Raw genomic sequence first — 24709 nt, 5'->3', positions numbered from 1 at the left:
TTTTATATGTGCTGAAATGCCTTAAAACGCTTGAACCCCAGTAATCACTGCTTGCGGCTGTTTCCTTTTGTTTTGAAACAACACCAAGTCTTTCCTGAGAGGACATTTTAAACTAATTATTTTTATGTGGTTAGTTTTGAACTAAAACCCATGTAATAGGTAAATTGAAAGTTTTGAAATAACTATCAAATCAATCTTTGTGTTTTTCCCCCCAGACAGATGCAGTTGAATCCTTAACATTTTATTTGTAAATTTAACATTAATAAATGGTCTAAAGTGTTATGATTCCGATAACACTGCGGTAACACTGTGCATCCCTACTAAAAAACTATAATGCATCTACTTTGAGTAACCAATGAATGAAGCATCCTGTTTCAAGTAATATATGCAAAATACACAGTATATGAAGGAATATGCAAAACATAAAAATGCAACAATGCAAAAATACAACTATGTCACGGACAGACATGATCAGAACCAATTTTTGGTTCATTCTTTTTCTAAACAGAATGTGCGAAATTGACTGGAATATGGAATACTTTGGCAAAATTTTGCTGAATGTGTTTTTGTGCTGGCCTTTTGTGAACTTCCTGAAGCTTTCATATTACTCTAAAACATACTGGTTTATTTTTTGTAACCCAAATGCTGGGTTCAGCTTGTTAGGTGCAGAGTAGTTTTTCTGTTACTCAGCTGCTGGGTTATTTTTACTGTCAATACAAACGATGAACCCCTTCACTTCACTTTTTTTAAGAGTGATTGTTTACAATTTAATTCTTTCAAGACATCTGATTCATTCAAAAATGAAGCAAATGACTCTTTATGAATGGGTTATTGAATCATTCACTCAAATGATTTGTTCAAAATTGCTAATTCATTCAATAACGACACAGCTGTGTGTTGCAATGGCTCCCCTCCACTATTATCGTTGGCGTTCTAACTGCATTCTGCAGTCAATGCGTGGACTCTCAAGGTGTGTTTTGTTTGGTTTTTGCAACATGGGTGACATCACACACATCTTTAAAACAACATCGCACACCTCTCCTAGACATTACTTTGGTAAGAAGAGTACACATACTGGATATTGACTGTATGAAACAGATCTGATTTTATCATGTGCAAACGACAGCGTGGACATTCAGTCCTTCGGATTTGAAAAACAAGTGTGAGCAAAGTCTTAGAACATTTCGTCAACAACTGCACACAGTCCGATGCCAAATACATTATTTGTTGTGTTCTACCATTAAATGACCAAATGAGAAAGGCATGTTCACCTTTCTAAATCAGCACAGGGGGCAAGTCATAAGCTTTCCACATCAACACTTTACCTCCAGAGCCGAGCTAGAAGCGAGTTAATCATAAATATTCTGTCATAAAGTGCAGATTTCAGGGAACACATAGCCAAATAGGGGGGTTTGGTCTAAACTAAAGTAAATTCCTGACTTGATATGTAATGCTGCTCTATCTTCCAGTAAGCCGGTTATCTGCTATTTGAGCCTTTACCCCAAAGTTGATCACGACTGTTCATTATTTACTTTGCAGGTATGTCTATTACTCATCAAACATGATCCTCTCTGGGGAGATAATATTCATTATAATATGCTGCTTTTAGTAAAGTAACATTTTTAGAAGGTCAACTTGGACAACAAACCTTGAGTGATTATTCTGGCTTGCTTTATCACCAGCTGGGGCAGGATTTAAGCACCAATCGGCCCTATAATAAACCATCTTACTTGCGTATACGTGCTCGGTCAAGAATGCACAAATGTGGCTATTTTAGTTATTCCTTTGTTGCATGCGGTCTTCCCTGCATTTATTATTTTAACAGCACCAGGACTCTGTGACATCCGGACTCGAGAGCCCCCCCTCAGAGTTTATAAAAAAGGAAAACTTTAAGCATGCTGAAATAAGAAGCACTTAGAATAACCTCAAATGTTAATGTTAAACAGGCACGCCAGTGGGTGCCCCCCTCTGGCATTCCGCACCATACTGAGAGAATAAATGACTTAGGACAATGGAAATGTTCACTAGAAAGGTATCAGACCCACACAAGCATAGCAAACGCTGTCAGAGCATCGGGGATGAGGGTGGGGGTGTTGTTTAACGGGAATGTGAAGCAAAAGCAGAGGTGAGAGTGAAAAAAGACAGATATTTGTCTCTGTATCGTGCATATTATGCGTGACCTCAAAATGCATCCACAGAGTCTAAGCCAACATCAAATCCAAATGCTGTAGAGTTCATGACAAGACCATGACAATGAAAATACAGTCTTGGACTCTTGAGCACAGTTCAAGTGCTACAACACTGACTAGCAAATTTGTGTCATTTACACTACCTGTCAAAAGTTTTTGGACAGTAATATATTTTTATGTTTTTTTAAAGTCGTCTCTTCTACTCACCAAGGCTGTATTTATTTGATCCAAAGTACAGCAAATCTATTTAAAACAACTGGTTTCTATTTGAATATATTTTAAAATGTAATTGGTTTTTTAACATCGTAACTCCAGTCACACAATCCTTCAGAAATCATTCTAATATTCCGATTTGCTGCTCAAAAAAACATTTATTATTATTATTATGTTGAAAACAGCTGAGTAGAATTTTTTCAGGTTTATTTGATGACTAGAAAGTTCAGAAGAACAGAGTTTATCTGAAACAGAAATCTTCTGTAACATTATGAATGTCTTAATCATCACTTTTTATCAATTTAAAGGATCCTTTCTAAATAAAAGTATTAATTTCTATCAAAAAATTATACTTAACCCAAGATATTTGGGTGGTATAGTGTATAATGTTACAAATGCTTTTTATTTCAGATAAATGCTGATCTTTCTATTCATCAAAGAATCCAGAAAACATGTACTCAACTGTTTTAAATACTGATAATAATAATGATAATTAAAAAATGTTTCTTAAACAGCAAATCAGCATGTTAGAATGATTTCTGAAGGATCATGCAACAGTGAGGACTGAAGTAATGATGCTGAAAATGTAGCTTTGAAATCACAGGAATAAATTACATTTTAAAATATATTCAAATAAAAAACTTTGGATCAAATAAATGCAGGCTTGCTGAGCAGAAGAGACTTCTTTAAAAAAACATTAAAAACTTACTGCCCAAAAACTTTAGAATTAGTAGTGTACATGATATGTCAAGGTTTGGCTAAGAATATCATGGTACTACCATGGTACAAGTCCAATAAATTGGGGTATACATCGATTTGATTCACTGGTTGTGCATTCAAAATTCATTTTAGTTCACAGAATTAGCAATTTAATTCAGTTACCAATTCGATTCAATTTACTTGTTTTCGATTCAATTCAAATGCCATTTTATTTTGGCGAATTTAGAACAATTTTATTCTGTTTTATTAATGATTCTATTCTGTAATTTTACAAAACATTTATAGGATCCTTAAAATACTTCCCCTTCTTTCTTAGATAATAATTTTAACAAAAGAGACATCAGCATGAAATCAATGCAACTCCACGATCAACATTGTTGGGGCGAAAGTACAAATGCGTGATCTTTCCAGTGTTATTCAGTAACGCATTAAGTTGTAGATTTGCATCACAGAGCTAATGCAAGATGAGCATTTGTGGTTAAAAGTATATCAATTTGTATTTTTATTTTTTATTTTGAAAATGACCAATCGTTTAGCTAGACAAGACTCTTATTCCTTGGCTGGGCGCTTTGAAGGTGCAATGAAACTGCAATTTGGACCTTCAACCCACTGATGCCCATTGAAATCCACTATATGGAGAAAAATCCTGGAATGTTTTGGTAAAAAAAAATTCGGCTTTGTCTCAGATTTCTATGGTTTCTGCCTAGGTTTCTCTTCTATGGTTTCTATGGCTTCTGCCTCTTCGACTTTTTCCAACTTTGACTTCTTTGAATTTTTTTTCGGCTTCTGCCTCTTCGACATTTTCACCATTTCCTTCGACTTCTACTTGTTCTATGGCTTCTGCCTCTTTGACTTCTTTGAATTTTTTTTTGCCTTCTGCCTCTTTGACTTTGTCTCAGATTTCTAATTCTTTGACTTTTTCTGTGGTTTCTGCCTAGGTTTCTATGGCTTCTACCTCTTCGACTTTTTCCAACTTTGACTTCTTTGAATTTTTATTTTCGGCTTCTTCTTCGACTTTGTCTCAGATTTCTACTTCTTTGACTTTTTCTATGGTTTCTGCCTAGGTTTCTCTTCGATGGTTTCTATGGCTTCTGCCTCTTTGACTTTTTCCAACTTTGACTTCTTTGAAAAAAAAATTCGGCTTCTTCTTCTTCGACTTTGTCTCAGATTTCTTCTACTTTAACTTTTTCTATCATTTTTGACTTAAGAAAGAAAGAAATGAACGTTTGGATGACATGGGGGTGAGTAAATTATCAGGAAAGTTTTAGTCTGGAAGTGAACTAACCCTTTAAATTTATTGACGATGTGGATTAATTTTTTCCTACAAAAAAAATTATCATCCAACCAACCAAGTGCATCATAATCATAGTATCAATTAGGAGTACTATTTAAATACCATGGTAATGGCACCATGGCTCACTGTGTAATGGCACACTACATCTCCAACAACCAGGTGCTATTTCCAAGGAATTTTTCAAATGGTTGAAGTAAGTTCGATGACCTTGCAGTCTCAGCGTGGGGTCTGGAGCACGGGGTGGTGTGAGGGAAGGATGTGGCACAGAAGAATGTGGGAGTTCTGCTGAGTGGTGTCCTGTGCTCTACGCTGACAGAGCACTAAGCTTTACAGCTAGTTTACAGCCTATCCTGCTGCGCTCAACACGCACACACACAATAGTCAATTCTCACACACAATACTCAAAGTACAAATGTTCTTCCAAGAGACATCACTTCTCCACAATGGTGCCATTGTCAAATCTTGACAATGAGAGTACATATAATACACACCAGGAGCTACAACAGGACTCTGCCTGCACAGAACAATAATATGACTAGGGTTCTTTTTTTTTTTGTTTCAACTGAACTTGATCGTACAGTAAAGAATCTGAGTCGACTCCAGCAACAACACAAGTGTTGAATGGTACAGATTAAGGTTTTCTGAATGAACATTGTATCCCAGCACAAACAAAAGAGCATGAGCTCCTTGTGGCTTAGCATCAGGAATGCATCTAAATTCCTGCCCCTCCAGGCAACAAAATAAAGACTAAAGACAGGATTTCAACCCAAAAGAAAAATGTGCAATCACATTTCATACATCGAGAGTCCTAAAGAGTGTTACTGAGCATATTTCTGGGAAATGGACAACCCTTGTATATTTAAAATATCAAGAGATCCATGTATGAGCCATTCTAAGGAATTGGTGCAAACTGCTGTCCCAAAACACATTTAAAATGTATTTAAGATCAAATCTTACATGTTTACTTATTCAAAGCACTAAATTATCATTGTAGTCTTTAACAAATCTCAAAATGAATATCAATCTTTTGTACCGCACATTATATTGTTGCGATGTCTGATTAAACAGAACATAGTGTGATTTTTTTTTAATTCTCTGAAGAACTACACTACCCATAATTCCTGTTGAGAGATCCACCAATCAGAGAAGTTGCTATTACTGTGTAAACAGGAAATCAAAGCAAAATAACTCAGCAGTGACTTCAATACATTAAATGTTAAAGGGTTAGTTCACCCAAAAATGAATATTCTGTCATTAATTACTCACCGTCATGTCATTCAAAACCTATAAAATCTTAGTTCATCTTCGGAACACAAATTAAGGTACTTTTGATGAAACCTGAGAGCTTAATTGAGTAAGTAATGACAGAATTTTCATTTTTGGGTGAACTATGTCTTTAATAATCGCAATCCAGCCTCCCTACAACCTCAAACTATTTGTATATCCACATATGTTTGAATAAAGTGCAATAAACTATATTCTACTGTAGTAAATTGAAATATTTGGAATCAAATGCTCGGTTCAGGGCTTTAAGAATTTTTAAATGCGTACAAAAAAAATGTCAAAATACTTCCAAATTTAAAGCTGCTTATAAAATGTGGCAATAACTGTTGTACAATGTTCTCTTCAGACCACAAATGGTTGTTGTCTCCATATCTAAGGACAGCTCACACAAAGCGGTGTTTCTTTAAACAAACACCATTATTTTCACAGCAGCCTTCGGCGGTTTGGTGCAGTCTAAACAATAGATGCGTGTGCATGTGTGTATTTGCATTGAGCAAGCGCTCAGAAAGGATAAGAGCAAAGGTCTTGAAATACTTCAAAACATGCAGAGTGAGGTTAAACACTCTTTCCTGATACGTCTTACTCTGAACATGAACAGACACGTACTATACAGTTAAAAGTCGAGCTCTTCTGACACAAATACTAATGAAAGCTAGTCTAAATTTTACTGGTTGCCACCACTCCTCAAGTGAAGTAATTATCGTCAAAAAGACTGTCATTAAAAGACTTCTCCTTTGATGGCTTTCAGCATGTGGGCGAAGGGTTGTCGGCACCAAATTTGCTCTGAACGGGTCGAGGCATGACAGTCGACTGATGAATCCTGTTGTCGACAAATGGTTTACCAGCGCTCGTTAAATGGCTGCCCTTTTAGGGTCTCTGTGTGTTGAAAGAATGCATAAAATGAAAAACAAACAGACGGCGTGTGAAAGGCTACACTCTTTGCATGCGGTGTAAAACAGGATTATTAGAGTTTATTGAAACAGAGGGTTTAAAATAAATGCGATGAAGTCCTTTGGCAAATAAACGGCATGACAGGAATGAGGGGAATTTTAATTTGTTCCATTTTTCTGTATAAATACTCGGTTTAAATAATGCTGCTTCCGGCAGCCCTCTTTCACCTAACGTATGGATGAATAAGGTAAAAGCTAATGGCTCAGAAATGGCTCAAAAGTTTACATACACCTTGCAGAATCTGCAAAATGTTAATTAGTTGACCAAAATAAAAGTGATCATACAAAATGCATGTTATTTTTTAATTTAGTACTGACCTGAATAAGATATTTTACATGACCCCATATGTTTACATACACTTGATTCTTAATTCTGTTGTTACCTCAATGATCAACAGATGTGTTTTTCTTTTTTTGTTTATTGAAAGTTGTTCATGAGTCCCTTGTTTGTTCACAGTTAAACTGATGCTGTTCTTCAGAAAAATCCATCAGGTCCCACAAATTCCTTGGGTTTTCAGCATTTTTGTGTATTTGAACCCTTTTCAATGACTGTTTGGTTTTGGTTTTTGGTTTTTCTTTTCACCTTGAGGACTACTGAGGGGACTCATTTCTAACTATTATAGAAGGTTCAAATGCTCACTGATGCTTCAGAAGGAAAAATGATGCATTAAGAGCCGGGGGTGTAAACTTTTGAACCGAATGAAGATGAGTACTTTTTTCTCATTTTGTCTAAATATCTTATTTTTTTTCATTTAGCACTGCCATTCAGAAGCTACAGAAGATACTTACATGTTTCCCGGGACACAAAATAAGTTAAATTTACCCTGATCTTCAAATTCAGAAAGTTTTTACACCCCCGGCTCTTAACTCCTTCTGAAGCGTCAGCATTTGAACCTTCTGTAATAAAAAAAAATGTACATTTTATAATATATTAAAACAGAAAACAGTTCTTTTAAACTGTATTAATATTTCAAAATACCACTGTTACCACAGTCTTTTTGATAAAATAAATGCAGCCTTAAGCACTAGAGACTTCTTTAAAAACGAGCACCAGACCACATTTCTTCCAGGTAAGGATAAGTGAAAATACCTATTCCAAAAATTTACTGAAATTCACGCAAGTATACAGATAGTCTTTCACCAAACATGTTACAATGACCTTGCTATGTGTCAATTATTTTAAGAATTTAGTAAGACCACAGAAGGTTTTCATCCTTCACTTACAAGACGTCAAAGGCAAAGTGAACTTGCCCAGGTTCCTTAAATCCAATCTAAATTTATCCCAGATGCTGTATCATGCAAGTCCAACTGGCTTCGGGCTGTCAAAGATATTTCAGTACATTTGGATAATCAAGCAAAGCTTCAACATTCCTGTGCTGTTCCTGGCACTGCCAGTTTGCCTCAGGAATCTTAGAGAAATGTAGCGAGACAATCCACTGAAAAACAGAGCGAGCAAAGAAAATCGATAAATAAATTTCTAATTAACCTGCAAACCACCTTCAATTCAACCTCTTACTTCTGTAGCTGAGGTAAAGTTTGCCCTAAATTGTATTCACTCGTTTACATCTATCTTCTTCCCTTTTGTGGATTAATATAAATCTCAGGAAACAGTCAGCTTACAAAACAGGCCTTTCTGAACACTTGTCATGAAATAATGTTCTCATCAACAAACACAATATGTCAGTCACTTGATGTTTGCCTAGAGGTTTGGATGAAATCCAGAACATGATAACAAAATGTCTACTTTCACAAAGACCAGTACAATATAAGAAATAACTGTTGAACAGATTTCACAAATCTTAGAAAAGACCTCAATTCACATTCTGTTCATTTCTCGCATTCTATTTAGGACAGCTAAATAGTATGTTCGAAATGAACACTGAAAACAACAAGCCAACAGATTTTTTTTGTAAACTTTGAACTTTTGAGCTAATATAGCCCACAACCTCTTACAATGTAAAAGAGAAGATTCAATTGTTCAGTTCTGAGGAAATCAAGCTGAAGCAGTTTTTAAATATGTGAACTTAATGCTAACACAAACATTAAGTTCCTGTGATAACAAGAGCGTAATGTCCCAGTACAGGTGCTATCTTACTATATACACAAAAGTATGTACTTTTTCAACAAGAGTGGGAGTATATTTCTGCCACATAGGACAAGTATGTGAATTAAGATGCAGACCATGTTTACAACTGGTCTTTGATTGTGTATTTTTAATAAATTATCTGCTATTTATGGAAAACTGTATACAGCTGATATCAAAAGTTTAGATACACCTTGCAGAATCTGCAAAATGTTAATTATTTTACCAAAATAAGAGGGACCATACAAAATGCATGTTATTTTATTGTTTAGTACAGGCCTACTATTTCACATAAATGACGTTCACATATAGTCCACAAGAGAACATAATAGTTGAATTAATAAAAATTACCCCTTTCAAAAGTTTACATACACTTGATTTTTAAAACTGTGTTGTTACCTGAATCATCCACAGCTGTTTTTTTGTTTAGTGATAGTTGTTCATGAGTCCATTTTTGGTTTTTCAGCATCTTTTGTCTGTTTGAACCTTTTCCAACAGTGACTTTATGATTCTAGACTGAGGACAACTGTGGGACTCTGCAACTGTTACAGGAGGTTCAAATGCTCCAGAAGGAAATATGTTGCATTAAGAGCTGGGGGGGTGAAAACTTTAGGAATTTGAAGAACAGGGTAAATTCAACTGATTTTGTCTTCTGGGAAACATGTAAGTTTCTTCTGTAGCTTCTGAAGGGCAGTACTTAATGAAAAACAAAAAAACAAAACAATATTTAGGCAAAATAAGAAAAATGTACACATCTTCATTCTGTTCAAAAGTTTTCACTCCCCGGCTCTTAATGCATCGTGTTTCCTTCTGGAGCATCAGTGAGCGTTTTTAACCTTCTGTAATAGTTGCATATTAGTCCCTCAGTTGTCCTTAGTTTGAAAATATGGATCTCAAAATCATACAGCCATTGTTAGAAAGGTTCAAATACACAAAAAATGCTAAAAAACCAAAGAACTTGTGGGACCTAAAAGATTTTTCTGAAGAACAGCAGGCAGTTCAGGACAAACTAGGGACTAATGAACAATTATCAATAAACAAAAATGTGGATTATTCAGTTAACACCACAGTATTAAGAATCAAGCATATGTAAACTTTTGAATGAAGTCATTTTTACAAATTCAACTATTATTTGATCTATATCTAAACGTCTTTTATGTGAAATATCTTATTCAGGTCAGTACTAAATAAAAAAATAACATGCATTTTGTATGACCCCTCTTATTTTAGTAAAAGAGATTCACACCCAACTGGCACACACTTGGAACACATTTTTGGTCATACTTGATAAAGGTCATTCAATTGTTTTGTCTATGGCACTTGTACCAGAACAGCAGGTTGAGACAAAAACACCAGTGTGCCTAGAATAACAATGGAAGCAACTAATGATGCAATATGAGGAGAGTAAACTTCACACAAGCTGTGGAAACATTTTACCTAGAGAATAAATGAATACAGGTAGAGTTTTGCCAAGAATGTCCGTTCTGATTTCAGTCCTTAACATCGACATCTGGTCTTCTTCATCAGCAGAATAATGGATTATTATGAAAGGAAGTGTACTACACCTCTGATAAAAAAAGGCTTGAGCTGCTAATGAACCCTTCTTACAAAGCAGCTACTTGAACAAACATAGTTCCTGAGAAAGTTATGCCAGCTTTATACCCTTGAGGAAGGAACATACACTAAGCTCTGGTAGCTGCAGGGATATTGGGTGCTATACTGAATTTTCCCATGAGAACTAAACAATCAATTAATAAATCAATCTATCTATCTATCGATCAAGTTCAAGTAGCAGGAGGTGAAGTTATACATTTGTAAAAACATAAATGAATAATGAACAAGAGAGATAACACTGACAAACTGCCCTCATAAAATTCAGCAAACTCAAAAACACGACAAAAAAACAAAAACATGGAAAGTTAATTTAACACACTTTGGCTATAGTCAGTCATGAGGTAAAGAAACCTTGATGAAAACAAAGACACAATTAAGCCTAAATCTCGAAAAACAGGTGCAAAGGTTATTTTATAGCAGGATTTGCCATCATATGATCCAGTCGGAACAACAAGTGACTTTAAGAGCATCGACGAGGGGGGTAAAAAGTACATTATTAACTGCTCTTACCAATTCCTGAAGTGTGACGGGTTTTGCAAGACTCACAGAAACGGTTCTTGGTGAGTAAAAGTCCATAGAAGTGAAAAAGCACACTCATTCTTTAAACCGTCCTCTGAGAAACTGTTCTACCAAATCCAAGGCTTCCATGAAGTGACCTAACTTTATATTTTAGCTCCTTAAAGATGTCAGCAATGGCAGGAATTTACATCTGAAAGTCACATGCACCTCAAAACTACAGTGCATGTAGGGGTGGCCACCAGAGTTTTAGAGACAGTCACGTTTTGCCTTATTTAAGATTCTCTATAACTAAATTTTGAACTAAAATTTCTCAAAGAGAAAGACAGCTAATGAAGAACATTAGGCATCCTATGCTGAAAGTAAGAGCGATGAGGATTCTTTCCAAATTTATCTGCAAGGTCCTTCAAAGTTGATAAGTAACCAGAAAAGCACACACAAAAAAGTTTCGGTCACTGTTCAAATTGAGTTGCTGAAAATATGCAACTGCACTCAAGAGACCAAAGTGCCTTTCGACAGCCATAACATTAAACCTATAAAAAATTAAAACTACAAAATACTCATATTAATACATGTTGATGGCTACATTCTTAAATTTGCCAATTGTGGTTTCAGGAAATTAATGCAGAAATCTGTAAAAAAAAAAAAATACACTACCAGTCAAAAGTTTTTGAACAGTGATGTTTTTTAAAGAATTCTCTTCTGCTCACCAAGCCTGCATTTATTTGATCCGAAATACAGCAAAAGTAGTAATATTGTGAAATATTTTTACTATTTAAAATAACTGCTTTCTAGTTGAACACGTTTGAAATTTTAATTTATTGTAATCAAAGCTGAATTTTCAGCAGCATTACTCCAGTCTTCATTGTCACACAATCCTTCATTCTAATATTCTGATTTGCTTTTCAAGAAACATTTATTAATATTATTATCAACATTTAAAACAGTGGAGGGCATTCTTTCAGAATTCTTGAATAGAAAGATCAGAAGATCAGCATTTATCTGAAATAAAAAGCTTTTGTAACATTATACACTATACCATTCAATAGCTTGGAGTCAGTATCAGTCAGAAATTAATACTTTTACTTAGCAAGGATGTTTTAAATTTATCAAAAGTGATGATAAAGACATTTATAATATTACAAAAGATTTCTATTTTAGATGGATGTTGTTCCTACTGAACTTTCTAACTATCAAAAAAAAATCTAATCAGCTGTTTTCAATATAATAATAATAATAATAATAAATGTTTTTTTTTTAGCAACAAATCCTAATATTAAAATGGTTTTTGAAGGATCATGTGACACTAAAAACTGGAAATACAATTTAAAATATATTTAAATGAAAACAAAATATTTCAAAATGTTACAGTTTTTGCTGTACTTTGGATCAAATAAAAAAAAAATCTGACAGGTAGACAATCTATATGCAATCTATTTGTGGTCAGTAACGTTTTTATTTTTGAAAGAAATTAATAATTTTATTTAGCAATTAGATTAATCAAAAGTGACAATAAAGACTTTAACTTTGTTACACATATTTCCATTTCAAAGAAATGCTTGTCTTTTGAACTTTCTATGCATCAATGACTCCTAAAAAATAAGGAAAATATTAAGCAGCACAACTGTTTTCAAACCTAATATTAATAAGAAATGTTTCTCAAGCATCAAATCAGCATATAAAAAGTGTACTGGACTCTAAATATTTGAACAGTATACACAACTGTAAGGGTAAAGGGTCTGTAAAATTAAAATAGACTTTAATTATAGATCGTAACTATAGTATTAATAAATTCAGGTGGTAAACGTGTATTTTGTAAATATATATTTGCAACAAAACATTTTATGTAAATCAAATTAAAGTAATTTATAATTTCTGGTATTTATAATTATAATATGCAGTTTTGTGCATGTAGTCATAAGCATAACACATAGCTTACATTCTTATGTCAGTGTACAAGGTGGAAAAGGCTGGGGAAAGTAGTCATTCTGTCCTGTTCTGCCCTTAAAATATTAAAACTATATTAGTCACACTCACACATACTTTCTATGACTTTTTAAAGGTGATGATGATAGGTGATACTGGATCAGCTGTAATATTTGGACTAAAAAGTCTAGATTAGAACACATTGAGAGACATTAGTTTGAAATATTAGCAAATCAGATGATCTAACTCTATTAGCATAGGTTGAGCCATAGTATAAAGTTATGCTTAAAAAACAAACAACTGTACTCTCTTTACTATAAACAGCTTTTTCTAAAGGTCGTTCTATGAAGTATGTCTCATGACATAAGCTATAGTGCTGTCAACAAACAAAAAAACAGCTGATGACCAGAGTAAGATAACCTAAATTTTCTTGTGCACTGTGAGATAAGATCAAGAAAAAACTACTTTTTCTGTACTAAGTATTTTAAATTAAGAGCGAAAATTCAGGCAATGACTAGTGCTTATCTGACTTGCTGTCTGTTCCAGCTTCTATTACAGTTCCAGGTAAAGAAAGAAATTACTCTGCTTGCATTGCACATTTTTGAGACCTGTACTTTCTCCACAAACAGCTTTATTTGAACGCTGCTTCCTTGTAGGAACAGAATGATTCCAGTAAAGTAAAACTTTCAGAAGAAAAACATTCTTGCGTTGGCCGGGAATCGAACCCGGGTCAACTGCTTGGAAGGCAGCTATGCTAACCACTATACCACCAACGCTTACAGAAACTACAGAGTCATGCTGCTCACACATAGTAGACGAGATCCTACATCTCCAATACTTCAAAACAAATATGGAAAAGTCTATTAAAACAGTAGAAGAGGAATACGAGTAAAGCCATTTAAGTTTTAGTACTAACAACAACTCTAAGTAAATAAATAACCAACCAATGTTTTGTTATCGTTAATGCACTTTCATTAAACTAAAGATTATTTACACAAAACGTTTACTAAATATCATTGTTTATATTTTTTATTTAATAAATAAGACATTTCAAATTGTATTCATTTCGATAACAATCTGATGTTTTTTCGGAGGTCTCTCTAACAATACTGCCCAGGTTAGATAAACAGTCCTAAGGTCACCCTGTCCAAAATGTAACGTTAGTCGACATGATAACTTACCTTGGTTATAAGAAGAGGTTCTCTGTGCTCCAGTCCACCTCTCAGGGTAAAACCCCAAGGTGCTCCCCCAGCAAGAGTCACATCCACTACTTTCCATCCCTCACCATTAACGTTACCATGATGTTCATCCAAATTCCCAGATCTGTCCGAACCGTAAAAGATCCTGTGATCTCCTTCAGGAAAGCCAGAGTCCATAGGATATTGGTTGATCGTGTCCATTTCATACACAACCAGTCTCCCAAACAACAGAATGGCAGTCTTTGTATTTAAAAATTATTCCAAAAGTCAAAATCCTACATAGTCTTTGACATTAAATGCAGTTGTTGATGCTATTTCTCATTAACATCTCTTGGATACTTTGTTGCCTTGTTTCGTCCTCGGGAAGAGGCGCTATCCATCATATAAGACCACTTGTTTAATAATAAAGTGGAGTGTTTATAAATTTACAAACGTATATATTTTTGTTTAAATTCTTGAAACAAACCGCGATGAACCAAAACGTCTAACGTTAGTCTTGTCTGTTTATAGTTTATCTAAGCCATTTCATTATGTTAGCATTAGCCAAAGGATTCAGTTTAAGTTTCTCTCGCCATTAACTAATGCCTCAAATATTAATAACAACGCTTACTCACTCACTGACTGACTGTCGATAACGCAACCGACCGGATTCAAATCGTAAATCCGAATTACAGATTAGTCATAAAGGTTTCGCTGTGTTCATACTGAAGGTTAAATTCGTCCAAATCTTGTGGTAAGTGTGTGTGCCGGTAGAGCTAGTCAGCTAACCGCGAATCTTACTCAATCAACAAGTGGATCAACAACACCGCACTTTACATCTCCTCCCTCAGCCACATTTGAAGTTTTTTAAACTGTCGTACGAACCGAAACAAATACATCCCCCTTTTAGTTTTTATCCCAACACAAGTACTCGGAGAGGAGGTACAAAAGCTGAAATGCTGGATGGCAGAAGGCTGATCTGTTGTATGGATTACGCTTACAGGAGGGGGAGAGTCTGAATCTACCTGTGCGCTCCTCATCAAAAATGAACAGAGAGCAGCAGCGACCTCTACTGTTTACTGTGTGTGGCCGCTCAGAAGTCAGTGTTTTATTGAAATAGTGAACGAATGCGTTGTATACTGGCTTTAGCTCAAACAATGCTGAAAGTGCATATTTTAAGAAGAGGCGGACAGAGTACACAGCTTCATTACTTGAGTAAAAGTACAGATACTCCTTGCTAAATTTTACTCAAGTACAAGTAGCCTACTACAGTCAGATGTCTACTTAAGTAAAAGTACTGAAGTACTTGTTTTTAAAAGTACTTGAGTATCAAGAGTACAAGAGTACATTCTCTAAATATTGCATTACTATTGCAACAGCGCTTACGTTATGTACAGAAACGTCCTACATGAAGTTATGAAAAATGTTAATGTTAATACTTTGGAGAATGTAAAAGGAATTGAAAGTAAAATCAAGTCATTTTCATCTTTTTGCCATGTTGCTTTATGTAACATTTCTCACTTGCCCACAAGGCAATAGCACAATGGCAACGCTCTGACAAACCTCTGCTAGAGCCATGGACATGGAGTTGTCTTTGGCGGAAAGCTGAAGGTGATTGCTGATAGGCTGTCCCAATCAGTGGCGCCTGCATCCAATGGCGTTTGAGAGGGAAACAACAAATTGAGGGTTTCCGAGATTTTTCTTTTTTCCTTTTTTTTAGAAGAAGTAATGGGTACTCAGGGTTATGGATAGAAATGTAGCGGAGTAAAGAGTACAATATTTGCCTCTCAAATGTACTTGAGTAAAGTCATGAGTATTCCCCAAAAATGATACTCAGGTAAAGTACAGATCCCTCAAAATTGTACTTAAGTACTGTACTCAAGTAAATGTACTCCAGTACTGTCCGGCTCTGATTTTAAGGAATTATCCACCTTTTTCTTCCCGTAAGAGTTGGGGCCGACCATTTGTAGGCCTACATTTAATGGGTCAGGCTTCCTGTCTCATCAGCGTACAAAACAGCTTGTTTTACTGCTTGATATTGCAAATTAGTATGTCTTACTATATTATTTTAATGCATTATCTTAATTATGAGCACACTGGTTTGTAGTACAAACAGTTTTACCATTTAGTGCATGTTATTCTTATTGTTATTGCCCTATAGCAGCCAATGAACCAGAAGTCTCACCCATAAGCTCACTTCCACGTTAATAAATACAGTGGATTGTTCTCAAAATATGCTAACAAGTGCCATTTGATGAATATGTGCTTAGAAAGTCATTGATTTATCAAAATAGTGAACAAATGGTTTGTATAGTGGCTTATTTAGATCAATCAATGCTGAAAGTGCTTATGTTCTTTAGGAAATTAAAGGAGTAGTTCACTTTCAGAACAAGAATTTACAGAAAATGTACTCACCCCCTTGTCATCCAAGATGTTCATCTCTTTCTTTCTTTAGTCGTAAAGAAATTGTGTTTTTTGAGAAAAACATTTCAGGATTTCTCTCCATGTAATGGACTTCTATGGTGCCCCTGAGTTTGAACTTCCAAAATGCAGTTTAAATGCAGCTTCAAAGGGCTGTAAAAGATCCCAGCCGAGGAAGAAGGCTCTCATCTAGTGAAATGATCGGTTATTTTCTAAAAACATTATATAAAAAACTTCTATACTTTTTAATCTCAAATGCTCGTCTTGCCGAGTTAAAAAATATATAAATCGTAATTTTTCTTTAGAAAATAACCCATCGTTTTGCTAGATAATACCCTTTTTTTCTTCGGCTGTGATCGTTTAGAGCCCTTTGAAGCTGCATTTTGGAAGTTCAAAATCGGGGGTACCATAGAAGTCCATTATATGGGGAGAAATCCTGAAATGTTTTCCTTAAAAAAACATAATTTCCTTACGACTGAAGAAAGAAAGACATGAACATCTTGGATGACAAGGGGGTGAGTAAATTATCTGTAAATTTTTGTTCTGAAAGTGAACTACTCCTTTAAGGGTTATTCTTAAAATATGGTAATAAAATTGTCCCTTGATTTGTCAGTTATGAAATATTCAGAAAGGCTACAGGCATCATTCTGTAAGCTAACATTTATTTTATAAGAAGAAATGGTTTGATTCTGTTGTTTTGCACATTAAAAAAACAAAATGTAACATTTTATATAGACTTCACATGGCACTTATTTACAGTTTAATGTTTGTGTGAAATAGTTAAAAATACATAATTGGCACAGCATAATGGCTTTTTGATGAGAATTCATGAGAATTTGTCACTTAAATAACATAAAATATAGCAAATCGTATATAATCCTATAATAGTAATATAGCGTATAATTCTCACAAATCGAATTTAGTTGTCTCATAATAAAAATCACAAATTAAAGACATTTAAAGACATATAAAATGACATCTGCTCCCAGAGAGGGCACTCATGAGTAGCTTTCCATTGATTCCTCTGTCCTGTTTATAATAGTTTCACAGTTCTGTGAAAACAAGTTCCCAGTGGACATTAGATTCACTTTGTTTTTCTTTTCTTCTTTGCCAAATGGTTCTTGTACAAGTACTGTCGTGCTTAAGTATCCTACTCCAGCCTAATTCTGAAAGCATGATATGCTTCAGAAGTAGGCTATATTATGATAGGCATGCAGACTGAGCTGCCCATGTTCTTGTAAAAAAAAAAAAAAGGAGAGAGTGAGATCAGTTTTGTGCTTGCTAAGGCACATATACCTACTTTGGATCAATGCAGAGAAAAATAATCAGCTGTGTTGCTTGCAAAGCAATCCTGGAGTAAGACAATCCTCTATTCCTGCCAGAGGGAACACACACATACACTCTCTCTGTGTAGGCCTTCTGTTGTGCGGTGCCTACATTATAAATCTAATATAGCCTCAGTACAAGTCCATTGGCAGCTCTACCTGCCAATGGACAGTTTTTTCAGTTGAATTCATATCTACAGTACAGACCAAACGTTTGGACACACCTTCTCATTCATTTGAATGAGAAGGTGTGTCCAAACTTTTGGTCTGTACTGCAGGTGGCTTTGTTTCTTCAGCAGAACACAAACGAAGATTTTTAACGAAAACCGGTACAGTCTGCCAGCCAAATAATGGAAGTGGATGGGCACCAGACCTTTAAAAGTAAAAAAAAACATGCACAGACAGGTCCAAATTACACCATGCGGCTCGTGACTATACACTGATATCCTTAGACACGAAACAATCGTTTTTTGCAAAAAACTGAACAGTATTTATATCATTTTTTACCTTTGATACACAGCCACCTCTATCTGTCCTGAGCATGAGCTTATCATCCGGCTCGTTACACGTGTACGCGTTCTGGCGTATACGCAAACGCCATAAGGGGAAATCGGTGAAAAGTCCCGGATGAGTTTGCGCAAGCAAACGTAATCTTTTACCTTCGGTTTGAACAATCGGTTTGAACAATCAGGATAAGTAATTACCATTTTGAATAGCCGCTATACCCACAATCTCTGTGCACTGTGTAAACAATGAGTATCTGTCAATTGTATACATGTGACAGATCGCTTCCGGCGTTTGCGTATTCTACGCCAGAGTGCGTACACATGTAACGATACGGATGACAAGCTCGTGCTCAGGACAGATGGACGTGGCTGTGTATCAAAGGTAAAAAATACATATAAATACTGTTCAGTTTTTCGCAAAAAACAATCGTTTCATGTCTTAGGACATCAATGTGTCGTCACGAGCCGCAGGGTGTAATTTGGATTTGTCTGTGCATGTTTTTTTTTTTTACTTTTAAAGGTCTGGTGCCATCCACTTCCATTATTTGGCTGGCAGACTGCACCGGTTTTCGTTAAAAATCTTTGCTTGTGTTCTGCTGAAGAAACAAAGTCACCTACATCTTGGATGCCCTGGGGGTAAGCAGATAAACATCAAATTTTCATTTTTGGGTGAATTATCCCTTTAATATAATCCTATTATAGTTGCCATATGTAGTTAGTTAGCATGAATATTGCACAAGAATATGAATACTGTATATAAAGACGTATTACTGAAAAATGCTTAAGAAATTATCACCTGTTTAAGATTTATCTGTCATCTCTTCTTAGTTCTTGACTATGAAGAGGGGTCCATCATACGGAAGCTACATCAAAACTTTGGATTTTTACGCCCTGGCTGTAAGAAAAGCAAACAAGCAAGACTCTCTACTGTAGTTTCATTGTCAATGACAGCCGAAAAGCAAAAGAGCATTTACACATTCAGCAACAGGTCATTAGAGATCTCTAAACTAGTAGTTTTTCTCATTAGCTCTCCCCATGCTAGCATAAAAAGAAATAGTTCTGCAAATTACCCAAATTGCCATGTGAATCACTACATGAACAAAAAGGTATTATTACATAAGGATTAGAAACTGTATATCTGTGTTGAAGTAAATAAAATCAGGCTCCATATGCACAATGCATGAAACCTCCTTTGGTAGAGTGTCGATTTGGGTTTGATTTTCAGTTAACAAACTGGTAAAATGTGTCTTGTAAGTCATACAACTTGTTTTGGATAAATGTAAGCCAAATGTTTAAATGTATTCTAAAATGTATTGATTTTAGTAAGTTCATTAATGCCCCTTTTCACTTTTATTTTGCTCACAGCATGGTGTCCATAAGAATAAATCTTTCACAGACTTTTTATTTACGCTATAACAAATATCTCAATCACATGCTGTTCACACTAATTACTTTTCACATTAAAGAAGTAGTTCACCCAAAAAATGAACATTTGCTGAACATTTACTCACCCTCAGGCCATCCAAGATGTAGATGAGTTTGTTTTTTCATCTGAACAGTTTTGGAGAAATTTAACATTATGTCTTGCTCACCAATGGATCATTTGAAGTAAATGGGTGCCATCAGAATGAGAGGTCAAACAGCTGATAAAAGCATCATAATAATCCAGAAATAATCCTCACAACTCCAGTCCACCAATTAACATCTTGTAAAGTGAAAAGCCACATGTCTGTAATGAAGAAATCCATCATTAAGATATACGCCCCTGGTTTCACAGACATGGCTTAAGCCTAGTCCTAGACTAAAATGTAAACCTGAGCTGTTTTAACTGAAAGAAACTTGCACTGACTGATCTTAAAATATATCAGTTCCTTTGTCTTGTCTCAAGAAGCACACCATTAATGTTTATTTCTAAGTCACATTCATTTTACCTTTCTTCACGATCCGCTCGCTGCCTGCCCCATAAATTGGCTGTAAAAAAAACGCGTCTCTGTGGTCAGCCTAGGGTCCGAGATATGCCAAAAAAACAATCGGTGCTATCAACCATTCCACAGAAAAACAAACAGTGTTCCAACCAATCAGCGTCAGGGGGTTGGTGTTGTGGACTTTCGCTCCGCCTCCCTCACATCCCTGCACCAGTACGAAAGTCCACAACACCAACCCCCTGACGGTAATTGGTTGGAACAGAGGCTGCGTCCGAAATCGCCTACTCAATGAGTAGGTACTTAATTTCAATAAGTACTTACTTAACGAGCGCTAAAAGAGTACCTACTCAACAGCCAAATCTCGTTGAGTATGGATGCGTTCCGCCATGTTGACGTTATCACGTGACCTATGACGTTATAACAAGCGCAACATGAAATGATATGAGCGACGGATTTAATTCATCTATCTGTAAACATTTTGATGTTGATGAAATTTGCTTATTTTCGATTGATTGAAGTTTTTATATTTTTAACAATACTAAAATGACTAAAACCCCCAAATTTGTTGTCTTGAATATGTTAATGGGCAAAATTGTGCAAAACTAGCTTAGATCTGATTTGTTTTCCTTTTTCTTGCTGAATTTATGTCCTTTCATCCCTGAAACTTAAAATAATAATAAATAAATAACAAAAACAAAGGCAATTTTTAATTCATTGCGATTTTATGAATATTCAAATATATTTAATATTTTTTTTCTGTATCTAATCTTGTACTATATACGCAAACCTTTTATAGTTATGTTTTCTGTCATGATTGTTCTTTGTTAAAGATACTTAAGTCTTTCCCTGAGTTTGTATGGAATTATAAATTCTGAAGTAATAATAATACAAAAATTGGAGCGACAGCGACACCTCATGGCATCAGTAACATGACAACCCTACCCAGTACGCTCTCCTCCATGTTTACAACATCTGCACAAAAGAGACGTCGATCAGTTGCTCAAAGATCTTACCTTTGGAGAAGACTGTTGATTTTACACTCGAAAAATTTTAGTATTACTATTTAGAAATTAAAATAACTTTAGAATGCATTGCTAGCCCACTCCAACACGTACCAACAATAATAATGATAAATGCTGACTAATAATTAATGATATTTTTAGTTAAACAAGCATAATGTTGTTGTTTTTTTTCAATGAAGTAATGAATAAATGCATAGGCTTATGAAAATGTTATATTTTATTTACTGACAACATCAGGAAACATGAATAAATTAGTAAAATAATAAAAGTAACCATGAACATAAATAAATACACATGGAACAAAGCTTTATTAAACATATTGGTCTTCTAGTCTTTTTGATGAAGAGACCGCAGCAACTTCTGGTCCAGATGAGACAAAGGGCAGGTGGAGTGATGGAGCGTCTCATTTCCAGGATGCTGCTGTGGATTTCTCCTTTGTCACTGCACACACCAGTCTGCAGACATTTCAGATCATACAAAGATGCACAAATATAATACAAAAACTGTCATTTTAACAGCACAGTGTCATTAGATCTCTGTATTGGAAGTTACAAAATGATCAATCTTTATATTAAGTTTCGGATTTTACTTTTCCCCAAAAATGCTGCAGTCACCTTTCCTTTCAGGTCCTGCTCCACCACAAAACATCTGCAACAAAGGCACATAAATCAAGAATCAGAAAAGTTCTGTTATAGCTCTATTTGAAATGAATTTGAAGTTCAGTTAGGCCTACTATATGTATATGTGTTTATTTACATTACTTACATTAATGTAAAGCAGTGACAGTGAATTCTCACATAACGTCCATCACTCACTCAGATGTTTTGTGTTTTGTGTTGCTCTAGTCTAGAACATTTTCCTGTCATTTGTTAAATAGACATTTATTAAACGTCTTTAAAATGTATATGTTTTATGTAAATCCGCTTTTAAAGACGTGCGTGTGCTACCTGAAGCTTAATGTTCGCTATACGTCATAAAACATGTTTTAACAGCGAAATCACAAATATACTAACCATAGCATACTGTATAACATCTTGGCACCTTATGCAAATCAACAGTTTACGATAAAGTAGCTCAACAAATATGATTTTTAAGACAGGGAACCGTGTTTTGGTTGTAATACTCACATTTGTAAACACCCTCGTCGTGGTTCTCAATCACGTTCGATGATGACGTTTTGGCCTCCTGTGGACTCCTGGGATTGAAAAGTATCCATCGATGAAGACTTCAGGATCTGGGCTGAAGCAGTAGGACATCCGGGGATTTCTCGCCTACTCTTTTTTGAATGCTGAGGTTTCGGACGTACTTCTTTCTTCACGTACTCTTTTTTTCCTACTATATAGTAGTTAAGTAGGCATATTCGGACGCACTTTAAGTAGACGTACGCCCGAATCTCGCGAGAATTAGTGCATTCGCCTACTAATTCTCGCCTACTCTTTTATAAATACTTAGGATTCGGACATACTAATTTGCTCGCCTACTGCTTTTCCCTACTAAATAGTAGAGAAGTAGGCGATTTCGGACGCAGCCATAGTTTGTTTTTCTGTGGAATGGTTGGTAGCACCCTAGGCTGACCACAGAGACGCGTTTTTTTTACAGCCGATTTATGGGGCAGGCAGCGAGCGGATCGTGAAGAAAGGTAAGCTGAATGTGACACTTTATGTTTCAGGCTTGAAATCGCTGATACAGCCTTTAATTGAACTATGGCCCATGCTGGTTTAGGCTAAGCCCTGTTTATGAAACCAGGCCTTTAACTTCAAACGGCTGATTCTGGCTAAAATACACTCTTAAAAAAATAAAGATGCTATAGAAGAACCATTTTTGGTTCCCCAAAGAACCTTTGAGTGAACAGTTTCTAAAAGAACCATTTTGAAGAACATTTTAAAAATCAAAAAAACCTTTTTTGACTATAAAGAACCTTTTCTGCATTTGAAAGGTTCCATTGATGTTTAAGGTTCTTCATGGAACCATAGATGCCAATAAAGAACCTTTATTTTTAAGAGTGTAGTTTTCTATCTATACTGGCTGCAGTGAAGAAGTCTGAATCTGATGAAAAATATGCACAAATCAAGCACCATTTACAGGCAAAAACAGTCCAAAACTTTTTTTTAAATATGTTGGTGGAATTTAATGTGAGAAGACAACAGGGAGCAGACTTTTTAACTGTAGGAAGCATTATTATTATGCATTTGTTCTTCTTGCCATAAGCGATATTTAAAAGTTACAACATTTTAATGATAGATTTCTTTCTATCACACAGATTTTTCACAAGACATTAACTTATTGACTATTTTAACTTATGTGGATTATTTTGATGTTTGAAGCCTGTTTGAAGAACTCTCATTCTGATGGCACCCATTCACTGCAGAGGAGCATCGGTGAGCAAGTTATGTAATGCTAAATTGTCTCCAAATCTGTTCTGATGAAGATACAAACTCATCTACATCTTGGATGGCCTGAGGGTGAACTATTCCTTTAATAGTCAAATATGTAAAGGTGTTTTTCTGATCTAATCTGAGTATACGGAACACACACACACACACACACACACACACACACACACACACACACACATGTTGGGTTTACATGTTTTATGGGGACATTCCATAGGCGTAATGGTTTTTATACTGTACAAACCGTACTTTCTATCACCCTACACCTACCCTACACCTAAACCTAGCCCTCACAGGAGATTGTGCATACTTTTACTTCCTCAAAAAAACTCATTGTGCATGATTTATAAGCCTGTTTTCTCATGGGGACCTGAGAAATGTCCCCATAAGGTCAAAATTTACTGGTATTCCTATCCTTGTGGGGACATTTGGTCCCCACAACGTGATGAATACCAGGTACACACATACACACACACACACACACACACACACACACACACACACACACACACACACACACACACACACAGATTTGCTGTAATGTCTAGAGTAGAAGCTCTAGAAATGAAGTGTTAAGACACTGGCAGTGCTGCTGAGAGGTGTGAGCATGCTGTCCTTGGTGTACAGCCACACTTACTTTTAAACATTTAGATTTTTTCAATCATAATATAGGAACAGTGTATTCAGTGATTCATAAAGCACTTCAGTTTTGATTCATTTTAAAGCCACTTACTGCAGTAATTCAATTTTTTTTTTTAATGTTTAATTCTAACACCCATAATTAGGAGAAATCCAAATTAGGTGTAGAGAGAATGTACAGTTAAATGTATTACATGCTTATAAAATCCCAACAGTAATGAGGCCAATGCACTGTATCTTTAGCATTCTGTACATTTAAAATTAATAACAACGTGCATTGCCTGTGAAATCTAAAATACAAGCTGGTCTAAAGTCAAGGACAAGATGCAGAATGAGCATGAACATTTTTTAAGAGTTTTTAGATTCATTCCTTCTGCACTGCACTTCTCAGAGATCAGGCTGTTGCTAAGCAACTGTAAAATAAAGCAGAATCCTCTTAAGTCAGATAACCTCCTAACAATTGCTGTACAGTACATACTCTACACATCAGTGTTCATGTGTATTTCTCTCA

General features: G+C 35.4%; 1 protein-coding gene across 3 annotated transcripts in view; it reads right to left on the bottom strand.

Annotated features, from left to right (window-relative positions):
* The window catches only part of shroom2a (shroom family member 2a), a 55393-nt gene extending 41153 nt beyond the window's left edge, over nucleotides 1-14240 (bottom strand). Inside the window, exon 1 of one of the 3 annotated variants that reach the window (XM_073851415.1) lies at nucleotides 13971-14240. In XM_073851415.1, coding sequence (XP_073707516.1) covers nucleotides 13971-14189 — 219 coding nt within the window. In that variant the 5' untranslated portion in view covers nucleotides 14190-14240. Of the gene's footprint in view, nucleotides 1-10857; nucleotides 11131-13970 lie in introns of those variants that run through there. The other 2 variants (XM_073851413.1, XM_073851414.1) reach the window with 2 other exon arrangements.
* Between the last annotated feature and the right edge of the window lie 10469 nt (nucleotides 14241-24709).

This window comes from Garra rufa, chromosome 12 (assembly GCF_049309525.1).
Source record: "Garra rufa chromosome 12, GarRuf1.0, whole genome shotgun sequence".
NCBI classification, from domain to species: Eukaryota; Metazoa; Chordata; class Actinopteri; order Cypriniformes; family Cyprinidae; genus Garra; species Garra rufa.
The sequence above is the reverse complement of the archived record's forward strand: the minus strand, read 5'-3'. Positions and strand labels throughout refer to the sequence as shown.